Below are 12,529 nucleotides of genomic sequence, written 5' to 3'. Positions count from 1 at the left end.
ATATATATATATATATATATATATATATATATATATATATATATATATATATATATATATATATATATATATATATATATATATACACACACACACACACACACACACACACACACACACAAATATATTATGTTAAGAAAAACTTTATTTAAAAAAATATATTTTTTTAATGTTTTTGCAATTAATCCTATTATTTCATATCAACCAACAGCACATTTTTGTTCTTCATATTTATTTATATACATAATTTCTGCATTAAGAACATATAATATGGTAACTTCAAAAAAAGCAATGCAAGTGGACCTCTGGAAAAAATGTAAAAATGCAATTTTGAATACATCTATGATATGCCAGCTTTAAAGTGAAAACGTTTTTTTTCTGTCATAACTGTCATAAACTGAATGAGTAAGAAAGATCTTTAACAAACAACTGAATTCATTTCTCCTAGGTTTGTAACACGGTTCATTGATATGGACGGCCTGACATGCATCCTGAACTTCCTGAAGAGCATGGATTACGAGACCACAGAGTCTCAGATCCACACTTCCCTCATCGGCTGCATCAAGGCCCTGATGAACAACTCCCAGGGTCGCGCTCACGTGCTCTCTCACTCCGAGAGCATCAACATCATCGCTCAGAGTCTGGCCACCGAGAACATCAAGACTAAAGTGGCGGTGCTGGAGATCATGGGCGCTGTGTGTTTAGTGCCGGGAGGCCACAAGAAGATTTTGGAGGCCATGTTGCACTATCAAAAGTTCTCTTGTGAGCGCACACGGTTTCAGGTGGGCTGGTTTGTTTATAGCATGATAAAACATCAGAAAAAACTGCATCAGGATGAATGTCTATCCCATTTATCATCTTTTTTTTGTCATAGACATTGCTGAATGATCTGGATAAAAGCACAGGGCGGTACAGGGACGAGGTCAGCCTGAAAACGGCGATTATGTCCTTCATTAATGCTGTTTTAAGCCAAGGAGCCGTCGAAGTAAGACATTTTGGTTGCTTACACACTATTTTAACACATCTTATTTTACTCTGTCCAGATCTGTGCTTTAAAAATATAAATATCTAACAAATTATGCCTCCTATTTGACCTTGAAGGAATCTATCAGTAAGTGTTTCTTTAATAATTCATAGGCCAGCCTTGAGTTCCGGGTTCATTTGCGATACGAGTTCCTCATGCTGGGGATTCAGCCCATCATCGATAAGCTCAGGTCACATGAAAACTCTACTTTAGACAGGTAAGGGCCACAGTTTATAACTTCAGCTTTGTTAATCAAACCTTTTCATCTAATTTTAGCATCTTGATTTTGCCGTTTCTCTGTTTTTGTCTTCTCAGGCATTTGGATTATTTTGAGATGCTGAGAAACGATGATGAGCTCACGTTATCCAGGCGGTTTGAGTCTGTGAGTAGATTAAAAAAATTATTTCTTATAAAGTGCTCTCAAAGATTAATTGTGATTAACCTCATTCAAAATAAAAGTTTTTGCTTACATAATGTATGCATGCGTGTACTGTGTATATTTATTATGCGTATATAAACACAGAGTATATACTGTATTTTGAAAAAAATGACATGTATATGCATTTTATATATTAATATTCTATTTTGAATTATACATTGATATATCTTATATAATCTATATATATATATATAATGTTTTTCAGTGTTTTCTATTAAATATTTAGATTTATTTATTTATTTTTAATATTTAAACCTTTTTTTTTTTTTAGATCCATATAGACACGAAGAGTGCGACACAAGTTTTTGAGCTTGTACGGAAGAAGCTGGCCCACACAGATGCATATCCGCACTTTATGTCTATTCTTCATCATTGCCTGCTCATGCCTCGTGAGTGCTTATTTTCTTTTGTTTAGACTTTCTTCGTTTTTAAATGAAACAAATCTATTCAGACTTTTTCCACCAAATGCCATAAATAAAGGATTACGTATACTCAGCCGGTCATTAACGCAAAACCTATTCAGTTTAATGCCACAAACGACCAGTCAGAATGAAGTATTAAGAATTAATTGTTTATTGAGTTAAGTGTTTAAATCTCTACTTTGTTTTAGATAAGAGAAGTGGCAACACAGTGCAGTACTGGCTGCTCCTGGACCGCATTGTCCAGCAGATGGTCCTGCAGAATGACAAAGGTCACGACCCTGATGTCACCCCATTAGAAAACTTCAATGTAAAGAATGTGGTTCGAATGTGAGTTAGCCTCTTTTTTCTTTTCTTTTTTTTTTAACTTCATCATAATTGATTTTCTTTGGCATCCGTATATTGCTGCATTGTATTTATAGTACTATAGTTGTAACTGTACTTGTATTTATAGTAGTTGCCAAATAAACCAAGATCCGTGCTAAAATACATTTTTCCTTTAAATCACATCACTTACCCTTTTTTAGGCTTGTCAATGAAAATGAGGTGAAACAATGGAAGGAACAGGCGGAAAAAATGCGTAAAGGTCAGCACATGTTGTACACACTGATGTTTCTTTTACAACACACTGCATTTTTGCATTAAGATTAGTCCTCTGTTACTTTTTAATGCATTAGTGAATTAATCTAAAAATCTGACTTGTCATCAACAAAAACAAGCACATGGCCTCTCTTTGGCATTATAAATTCACTAATGATTTCTAAAACTAAGAACATCATCAGCTCAGAATAGGTTGTGACTTTTAACCTCTTTGTCCTGTAGACCACCATGAGCTTCAGCAGAAGCTGGAGAAGAAGGAGCGGGAATGTGACGCAAAAACTCAGGAGAAGGAGGAGATGATGCAGACGCTCAACAAGATGAAAGAGAAGTTAGAAAGAGAAATGGGGGAACATAAACTAGTCAAGCAGCAGGTGGTGGACATGACTTCTAGATTACACGACCTCAGCACGGTACGCTAATGAAGTCACAAAAATTAATAATAATACAAAAACATGTAAACAAACATTAGTAAAGACCAACCACTGTTCATCCCTTTTTGTATTTCTAGAGACAAATAGCCAGTGTTCCTGGGGGTCCCCCCATCCCTGGGCCTCCTGGTGGCCCTCTCTTGCCCCCTCCACCTCCTCCACCTCCACCGGGTGGCATGATGCCTCCTCCACCACCTCCTCCGCCGGGCAGCGCCATGATGCCCCCACCTCCACCACCTCCCCTGGTGGCCCCCGCCTCCCCCTGGACGCCCTCCTTTCGGTGCAGCTCCGCCTCCTCCAGGAGCTCCTCTGGGACCCTCCCTGAAGAAGAAAAACATTCCTCAACCGTCCAATCCACTCAAGTCCTTCAACTGGGCCAAGCTGTCTGAGGTGAGACTGGCATGGATTAGAGGAGCGGACCGGGTCTCATCCTGACACTCAGAGACTAAAATCTGTTTCTTAAGCCTCCGCTTTTAATCAAGAAACACTTTTGAAAGTCTAGCGACACAAAATGGTGTCAAAACTGTCTCAAATGTTGCCAAGTTGGCAACATTTGTCAGAGATTTTCGTTTAAGTAGATTTAATTTTTTATGTCATGAAATTATTTTTATGTTTATTTTTTATTATTTATATTAGTGCTGTCAAAATTTGAATCGCAATTAATCACACCCAAATAATATATGTAGATATTTTCTAAATATGTGTATATCTGTATGTGTGTGTATTTATATAAATATAAACAGTACAGACATTTGTTATGGGTACAAAAACTTTTTTTTTTTTTTTTTTTTATGCTATAAATTTTTTTGACGGCACAAATTTATTAATGTATTTTAATTTATCTTTTTGCATTTAATTTTATTTATATTTTTAATTCTTTAAACTATATTCTTTAGAATCTTTAGAAATTATAAATTATTTAAAAAAACATTGCTATTCATACATCTTAACATTAAAAAAAAAAAAAAAAAAAAAAAAAAAAAATTCCATACAACATACAAATTTATTTTTTCAACTCCATCTTAGACTTATTTAATTTTGTAATTTTTTTTTCACAGTTTTACGATTAACAAAATATAGCGTGTAACTTACAGCATGTGACTTCGGACTGGACAGTAATTGAGTTTCACATCCCGCTCTCTTCCACAGAACAAGCTTGAGGGAACAGTCTGGGCAGACATCGATGACTGCAAAGTTTTCAAAATCCTAGACTTGGTGGACATTGAGAAGACTTTCTCTGCCTATCAGAGGCAACAGGTCACTAAACAATGCTTCTTTCAGTGGTTTTCATCCAGAATGATCTCACAAAGCATTCACTGTCTCTCATGCATGGTATTCATACGTTTACCCACGGTAATCCTGCATCACAGAGCATGGGGTTTGAATTAGCAGACTGTAAAATGCATTGATATCAGCTGCAGTTTTTTTATGAAAAGCAGACATTGGCAAACCGTCCTCATTATGCCTGGTAAACCACACACTTAGTCTCATTATAAAGCAATTGCATACATTTCTTATGGCTTTACAGTCAAATTAAGAAAGGGAAAAGCTAGGTTGGACCTAGCTTGGAACTTGACCATTTCTTCATAATCATTTTAAAACAATGCATAAATTACTTTAAGCTGGTTTTAAAGTAACTTGAAAGCATGCTAAATGCATTAAAACAGAAAATCATTAAACCTCTCCAATTTCATCAACTTCTACATTTGATTTATTTACAGCATTATGGAAGCCAGATTATTTCAGTATGGAAACTATTTTCTCAGAGTAAAAAAAAGCATTATAAATACCTATAATCTAACACTTGGAACTTTCTATTTATCTATTTATGCAACTTAACTCTCCCTTTATTTGCACTTGCTGCAATTTTGCACAATTGCGATATTTAATGCAATTTATTTCCTGTCACTGCGATTATTTGTTGTAATTTCTCAGAATTGCAAACAGAAATTTAGATTTGCTGGGGAAATTTTGTCCGCTATTGCAGAGCATCTAGATTTGATAAAAGGTGGAATTGGAGAGGTAGCTTTGTGATATTTAGCAGTTGTTTAGACATTAACCGGCCATCTGTGATCAACTAGCATGCATCTTTCAGTGCACACACACACACACACACATTTAAAGTGCGTTTACAGACCTCCCAGTAGGCTCTGCTTTCATGCACCCTCACGCTCACCATTCACCACCCTGATAATGTCATCATGTGCACATGCTTGTTTGAGTTTGTTTTGGCTGAATTCACCAGACTACGCTGTCTCTCTAACATGTGCTGCATCTTCCTTGCTTCTTGCCTGCATTCTAGGACTTCTTTATGGTCAATAACTGCAAGCAGGTAAGTGCGGTTGAATAGTGTTTGCATCATCTCTCCCCCACTCACTCTTTCTATGTGTCATTCATTTTGTATCCAGACAATATCTAAAAGTGAATACCTAATGCGACTTTATTGATAATGTTTATATAAACTGCCTAAATACACTATTGGTCAAAAGTTTGAAATTACAACTACTTCTTAAGGATCATGGTAACGCTGAAGGCTGGAAGAACGGCTGCTGAAAAAATAATGTTTTAAAATTTATTTTAAATATTTTAAATTTTAAAATTTCAAAAAGAAAACGGATGTTTTTACTTTGATCAGATATGGTGAAAACAATTTAAAAAATCTCAAAACTTTTGACTGGCGGTGTATGGTAAAATTGAGATTCAGAATCAGAGTATATTGATTCTTCTGTTTTAAACCTGATCTTTAAAGCTCTTGAGTGAACCGTATTTCTTTTGTGGCTCTGAACAAACAGAAAGAGACTGAAGATGATGCTCTGAGCTCAAAGAAAGTCAAAGAGCTCTCTGTCATCGACGGCCGCCGGGCTCAGAACTGCAACATCCTTCTCTCACGGTGAGTGATGTGTCTGGCCCGGATATGAGTTCACCTCCAGCTGGTGTGTGTGTGTGTGTGTGTGTTTGTGGACTTCCAGATGAAATGTCATATCCTGTGGGTAATACTTGCTGGTTTCTACATCCTTGATACTGTAATGTCCACCTTGGTTATTGTACCATTTCCTATCATTGAAAGACATAACACCCATTAGTTTCTTGACGCCTGTACAGTATGAGCTGGCTTCCTTGAATTCTTTGTAAATGAATGTGGCATGGGGCTTTAAAAGTTAACAGGAACTACGCTTCATTAATTAAGAGTCTTAAATCATAAACAAACAACTCAAAAGGAATATGGAAGGATTCTGTGAAAATTTCAGTGGTTTGTGATTTCCATATCTAAGATGTGCCCTTTGGGTGCTTGATACTTATTTATTTATTAAATACTATGGCTAAGGTTATGATATTTAAAATGTTACAATGTATTTATTTATTTTTTTTCAAATAAAGTTTTTTCTTTTGGAACTTTTATTTATCATAGAATATTGAGAATTAACATCATTGTGGTTTTTAACACGGATAATAAGAAATGAGCCATCATCATTTGACACTGAAAACTGAACTGATGACTTTTTTACTGTATTTTTCATCAAATAAATGCAGCCTTTGTGAGGATAAAAGACATCTTTCAGAAACATTTTGCTGCCCCCAATCCTAAAAATAGTGTCCCAGAATTTAATCTAGTTCTTTATTTTAGAGCCAAGAGTTTTCCCCAAAAATCTTGACCTGCTCATGGATCCTGATGTTTATCAGCTTTCCTGTGAAAATGCAAAAAAATAAATAAATTGCTTATTCAGTAAAATCACTATTAAGATCCATTCCATGTATCCAAACTTCATTTACTAAGAAAAGACCAAAGAATATTTTATTGAATATTTTTATTGGATTTTTTTGCCATGTCACATCCTATTAGTTATTAGCATTTCTTTTAAAATAGCTGTGCAGATTTAGATTATCTTAAAAGGAATTATTTAATTCACTTATAATAGGACGATTGGACATACTAAAGTAAAACGCTACTGGAGGTCCTAGTTGTAGGACTCCCGGGTTGTTGAATATTATTCAGGTTTTATATATTACATATTTATAGCTTTACACAGATGAGTTGTAATGAAACCGTCTTCCATGCAGAGCGTAATGCTTTGATTGTCCAGGTTTCCCAGGTTTCTGTTTCTCAGTGGTGATATTGTCAGCTATTATAAATAGCTTTCATTACAGGATCTAATTCTTATTTTAGGTTGCATATCCGTTCGTCACTTCACGACTACCCTTTCTGTATGAAATGAATCCCACAATGCAAACTGTTACATTTGGTCACAGCTGCCAATCCAGAAGGTGTCGGATATATGACAGCTCATTGACCGACTGCGGTTTGGCTGGGGACCAAACACAAAAAGTTCTCGTAAAGCAAGACTCCAAACTAAATGAAGCAAACCAGACCAATTCCAGTATTGCCAGATTCGCTTCAAAATCCTCCCTGCAGATTTTTATTAATGACAGTTTCTAATCGGCCTCATCAGAACTCACATTAACAGCCGACTTCAGCACCATCTGTGGATCTATTACACTCTCATCCTCCCTGAACGGTCTCTTAGGAGTCTCCACAAGCAGAGATTGGGGTGTAATCCATTGTACAGCCACCGAACGGACCACCCAAGCTGAGATTCACAGGGATTTAAATAGTTTTGCTTCTCAAGTGGAAGCCTGTGGAGTCATTAGTGTTGGTTCAGGAGTGGTGAATGTGGTGCTGGACGTCAGCGCGGTGGAGGGTGAGATGGTGGTCTGGCTGGAGGCAGATGAGACTGAGGAGGGCTCAATGATTGCTAATTAGAGTTTAGTTCAGATTAATCAGCTTGAGACCGTTCTCAATCAGAAGAACACTATATGCTACGGGGAAAAATTGAAAATAATAAAAATAATAATAGTAACGACATAGATTAAAAAATTTGGGGGTTTATTTTTTTTTTCCCTTTTTATTTAGTAAGGATGCATTACAGTAGTGATCCTTCATGATTATTTGCATCCAAAATAAATGTTTTTGATTATATAATATGTGTGTGTTTACTGTATATATTTATTATGTGTTTATATATAAAGACACACACATACAGTATATATTTTGAAAATATTGTGCATGTGTTCATTAATAATTTAATTATAATAAACATACACTGTACATACACATATTATGTACACAATAATTTTTACCTTTCTTTAATTATTAAATAAACGCTTCCTTATTGGGACAACCTTTGTTGTCAACCTTTGACAAGCCCTCTATAGCCTACCTACCCCTAAACAATCATTACATCATTATTAAACACTTGATTAAGCAATTGATTTTCACTTTGCCCAATGTGATGTGAGAAAAGAAGTAAAAGCAAGTTTAACACAAGGCACATTCAAACTCAACCGGTCAGTTGCATGCTGCATCTACAAAACACAAAAACTTTATTGTCGGAATTTTTTTAGTTTATTCTAAGCTCTTTTTTTTTTTTTGTTGTTTTAGATTTATTTTTGGAGTTTTTGCCTTTAATTTGAAAGGATAGATCCTAGCTGACAGGAAAGCGAAGCGGTAGAGAGATATAGGGGGAAAGGGATTGGGAAAGGTCTACAAGCCGGGACTAGCGATGCGTAATGACCGTAATGACTTTAATGTATATCAACATCAGCGCTAGCACACAGATGGCCTCAAAGCCAAAACACATGGACTAAAGGTTAAAACTTTGATTTTGGCTTCATTGGGTCTCTGAAGGTTTGATTCATGGCATTTCACAATCGCAGTAAAGCGTCTGTGGCCACATGAAATGGAAAGTCTTCTGCAACTCCGCAAGATTTTCCTCCAACTGTGTCTCCTGCTTATTATTCTCTGATTAAACAATAAAGGGGGAATCTTGCGGTTACGCTAATGACCTCCTAATAATGACGCTGGCTTGCCTCTGAATGAACTGAGGCTTTCTTTTCCTTCCTGAGTTCAACTTCCCTCATGTGAACTTTGTTAGAAAGAACTCACTAAAACAGCACACTGGGAATTGAAAGGACTGCTTGGCGCAAACACCTCGACTCGAACATGGAAAGAGCTCTGGCCGTGTTTCACGTCGCCGCTGTGGTTGGATCCTGGCTGGGGAACGAGGGCTTCTCTCCAACGCTGATCTCAGACCCGTTAAACACCTGTTCTTCTTGGCCTGAAGTCCGCACGCAGCTATCTCTGGATCAGATGCGACTCCGTATCATCGGTATGAAATCTCGGAGGGTGGGCCGGACTGATTGATTCTACTTTGGGCGGGTTTGACCGTCTCTGTCGGAGGGCCGCTAAGAAGATCTGCCAGCACCTTCAATTACAGGAGGAAGATGTTTCTCTTCCCTAGATTTTCAGCTTGTTTGACTTGCTCGTCATTTATAGCTCAAACAAATTGGTGGAAAGGCCAGGAACTCTCATACGACAAACTAACCACAAATGTCATGTTGCTGTTGAGACCCAACCAGCGATGATCACAGATTATTTAAAGCAGGCAAATGCTGGGTTAACTTATATGAGTCATGCGATAATATCACTTCTTCGCTGCAGTAATGATATATAGTGTTAGCCAGGAAATTCTTGGTAACTGGAACAAACACTCGGGTTCAACATTGGGCCTCAAGATTAATAGCTCTTCTAAATAACATACACTAATTTATTTATACTATATGCCAAAGGAAAATTTATGCAAGCGGAGGAATTTCCCAGCAATTTCCTTTTCTCGGTGTGATTAATTACAGTTCACTGACTTTTCTGCTGATGTGGATCTATCACTCGGATTTCTTTATGAATTCATTTCAAATGACTTTATTTGTCCCAGTCTGCTTGATCTGTACATCCTGTGCTTGTGTTTCAGATTGAAACTTTCCAATGAGGAAATAAAGAGGGCTATTCTGACTATGGACGAACAGGAAGATCTGCCCAAGGACATGCTGGAGCAGGTGAGTGCGGACTGACGGGAATGCGAGGGACAGAAGGAAAAGCATTCATGCAAAAAAATATGTAAAAAGTTTAATATAAGGGAAAGGGTCACGCTGTGAGATGTAAAGTCATGGTTATGGACAAACTGTCATATTTATACAGTAAAATACCAGCTGTGAAAGTCGCAGTTGCAATTATGGGGGGAAAAGCAGCAATTGTGAGATGCCAAGTTATGGGGAAATAAACACAATTAAGGGAAAAAGCCATAATTGTTAGATAGAAAGTCGCAGTTGTGAGAAACAAAGTAGCAATTATGGGGGAAAAATACATGATTTAAAATGCATATTGCAAGCTGCATAATCCTAATTGCGCAATGAAATTGAAAATATGGGAAGAAAAATGACTTGTTGGGAAACATAGTCAATCATTGAAAATAAACAATTTGGAAAAAAGTCATAATTTATGAGATATAAAATCGCAATTATGAGATCCAGGTTACATTTGTCAAAAATCGTAATAATAATAATAGCAATAATCATTTTCATTTTGATTACATAATAATGGTAATACATCTACGTTGGTCTGTAAAAGTGTCCAACCAGTGTGGATCAACTTCGGGCAATCCTTCAGGAGGCTTGGAGATATATATGAAGTCGGTGTTTGATTAATCGGACAGCTCGGATGCCAAGATTATGCAGAGCTGTAATAGCTGCTAATGGTAAACATTTTGATAAATCGAAAATCTACGTTTTTTCCAACTGTTTATGTAGTAAAATATGTTTTCGTAGTTTGTGTTGGTCCTTATCGGTGCAAAATTATCACAAATTGAAAAGGATTTATGCCAATATTGTCCAAAACCCTACTTTTCTAAGGTGTTTACAAACTTTTGTAGGGTAGTGTTCCTTTGCAATAATGCGATTGTGAGCCATAAAGTTGCAATTATGGAAAATAGTAAAATATGATATAAACTGCTAATTGAAGATATAAAGGCATAATTGTGGAAAAATATGCAATTGTGAGCTATTATGAGGGATAAAATCACTATTGTGAGTCATAAAGATGCAGTTAGGGAAAACTTGTAATTGAAATAATACATCAAGTGACAATCGTAAGATATGAAATCAAAATTAAGGTCAGAATCATGAGGGATATAATCACAGCAGTGAGCTATTGAGTTGCAGTGACTAGAAATAAACCATTATGAGATATAAAGTTGCAATTGTGAGCTAAAAAACGAAGTTACATTTACTACCAAGTTACTTTTTTACCGTTAAAGCAGCAATAGTCTTCCAAAATAAGAAATAACTCCAAAATAACTCCAGGTTATGGATGAGTCTCTGTCATTAGTGCTATTGTCATTGATGGTGTTTTCTTCGCTGCTCCAGATGCTCAAGTTTATCCCGGAGAAGTGTGACGTGGACCTCCTAGAGGAGCACAAACATGAGTTGGACCGCATGGCAAAGGCAGACCGTTTCCTTTATGAAATGAGCAGGTAGGACAGGTCTTATTTGTTGGCGTACGTAGACACTCACAAGTCTTTGACCATTGTGATGCATCTCGAGTAAAAAGAAGCATGCATCACGAGTGTAAATGGACCCTAATTTGATTCACTTTTTCCTTTCTCACAACTCCACCTTTATCATGAGGAGATTTATTTAATTAGATAAATGTAATGGCCTAACTAAGTTACTTAACTAAGTTAGTCTACGTCGATTTGAAAAAAAAAAAAGGCTCCCCACTTTCTAAAAAGGTAGACTTTTTTTTAATAAGGATCTTTAAAACCCTTAACCTGACACACTACCCATAAGTCCCATCGCTGATTGGCTTGGATCTTGATTTCATCTTGGCACCGTGATGAGCGCCGTGCTGTTCACCTCCGCAGTCCCACACAGTGGATTTCATGATGTTGGCTGAGTACGTTGTATGTAAGGAATACCTCATCCGTGAAGGCCACCCACCGCTGTACAGTGACTTATTCGGATCTGTTTCGTTTTTCCACACGCTCGCAAAGTAAATGCGATTTCCTGTAGGAAGGAAGGAAGCGGGTTATGAATCCTGGGTGACACATTGATCTGGTCAGGCTGAGGATCCCATTCAGCATCAATATTTTCTGTAACTAAATAAGTACTATCTTATCGTACATATGCAGCTTTCTAGCGGAGTAGCTTAGCCAAACAAAGCACAGGTGCCTTGGCTTGCTTGCTTTTTCTTCCTCTGTTTATGAGACCCTAGTGAGTTTTTTTTTTTTTTTTTTTGACTCCACTGTGGCTGATGTGTTTTGAGTATAGAGGATGGAAGACAAATCTTTCCAAGAAATCGACTGGGTTGTCCGATTTTAGTCTCCAAGGCTGTGTTTGGGTCCTTGGCAAGTGCGGTTACCATGGTGATTGTCCCCAACACGAGAGTGCTGAATGCAACAGCAGCGTCAGATTCAGATGTGTGTTTCAGGCTGTTTGCTTTTTATTCAGTGGAACCATTAATGCTGTGTATACAGATCATGTGCGTTTTATTGTGTCACATGCGAGACAATAAATCTCTACCGCTCATTTAGAATCTATTATGGGTGATATATAGCATGCAATCCTTTTAATGGAGCTTGCTTTTATATTTTTAATGTACTCTCTTTCCCTGGCCCAAACCTCTTTCTTTGTCCTTCACACAGAATAAACCATTACCAGCAGAGATTGCAGTCTTTGTACTTCAAAAAGAAGTTTGCTGAGAGGATTGCAGAAATTAAACCTAAAGTTGAAG

General features: G+C 36.9%; 1 protein-coding gene across 1 annotated transcript in view; it reads left to right on the top strand.

Annotated features, from left to right (window-relative positions):
* Positions 1-12,529, top strand: part of daam1b (dishevelled associated activator of morphogenesis 1b) — a 64,087-nt gene that overhangs the window by 44,621 nt on the left and 6,937 nt on the right. The window contains 16 exon segments of the mRNA XM_043236625.1: positions 449-782; positions 875-985; positions 1,138-1,241; positions 1,340-1,406; positions 1,735-1,852; positions 2,074-2,212; positions 2,410-2,468; positions 2,705-2,892; positions 2,991-3,160; positions 3,162-3,300; positions 4,060-4,167; positions 5,213-5,242; positions 5,703-5,800; positions 9,714-9,798; positions 11,164-11,270; positions 12,441-12,529. Coding sequence (XP_043092560.1) covers positions 449-782; positions 875-985; positions 1,138-1,241; positions 1,340-1,406; positions 1,735-1,852; positions 2,074-2,212; positions 2,410-2,468; positions 2,705-2,892; positions 2,991-3,160; positions 3,162-3,300; positions 4,060-4,167; positions 5,213-5,242; positions 5,703-5,800; positions 9,714-9,798; positions 11,164-11,270; positions 12,441-12,529 — 1,946 coding nt within the window.

Source organism: Puntigrus tetrazona, chromosome 4, assembly GCF_018831695.1.
Source record: "Puntigrus tetrazona isolate hp1 chromosome 4, ASM1883169v1, whole genome shotgun sequence".
Lineage (NCBI taxonomy): Eukaryota > Metazoa > Chordata > Actinopteri > Cypriniformes > Cyprinidae > Puntigrus > Puntigrus tetrazona.
This window is presented reverse-complemented; position numbering and strand designations above follow the sequence as displayed.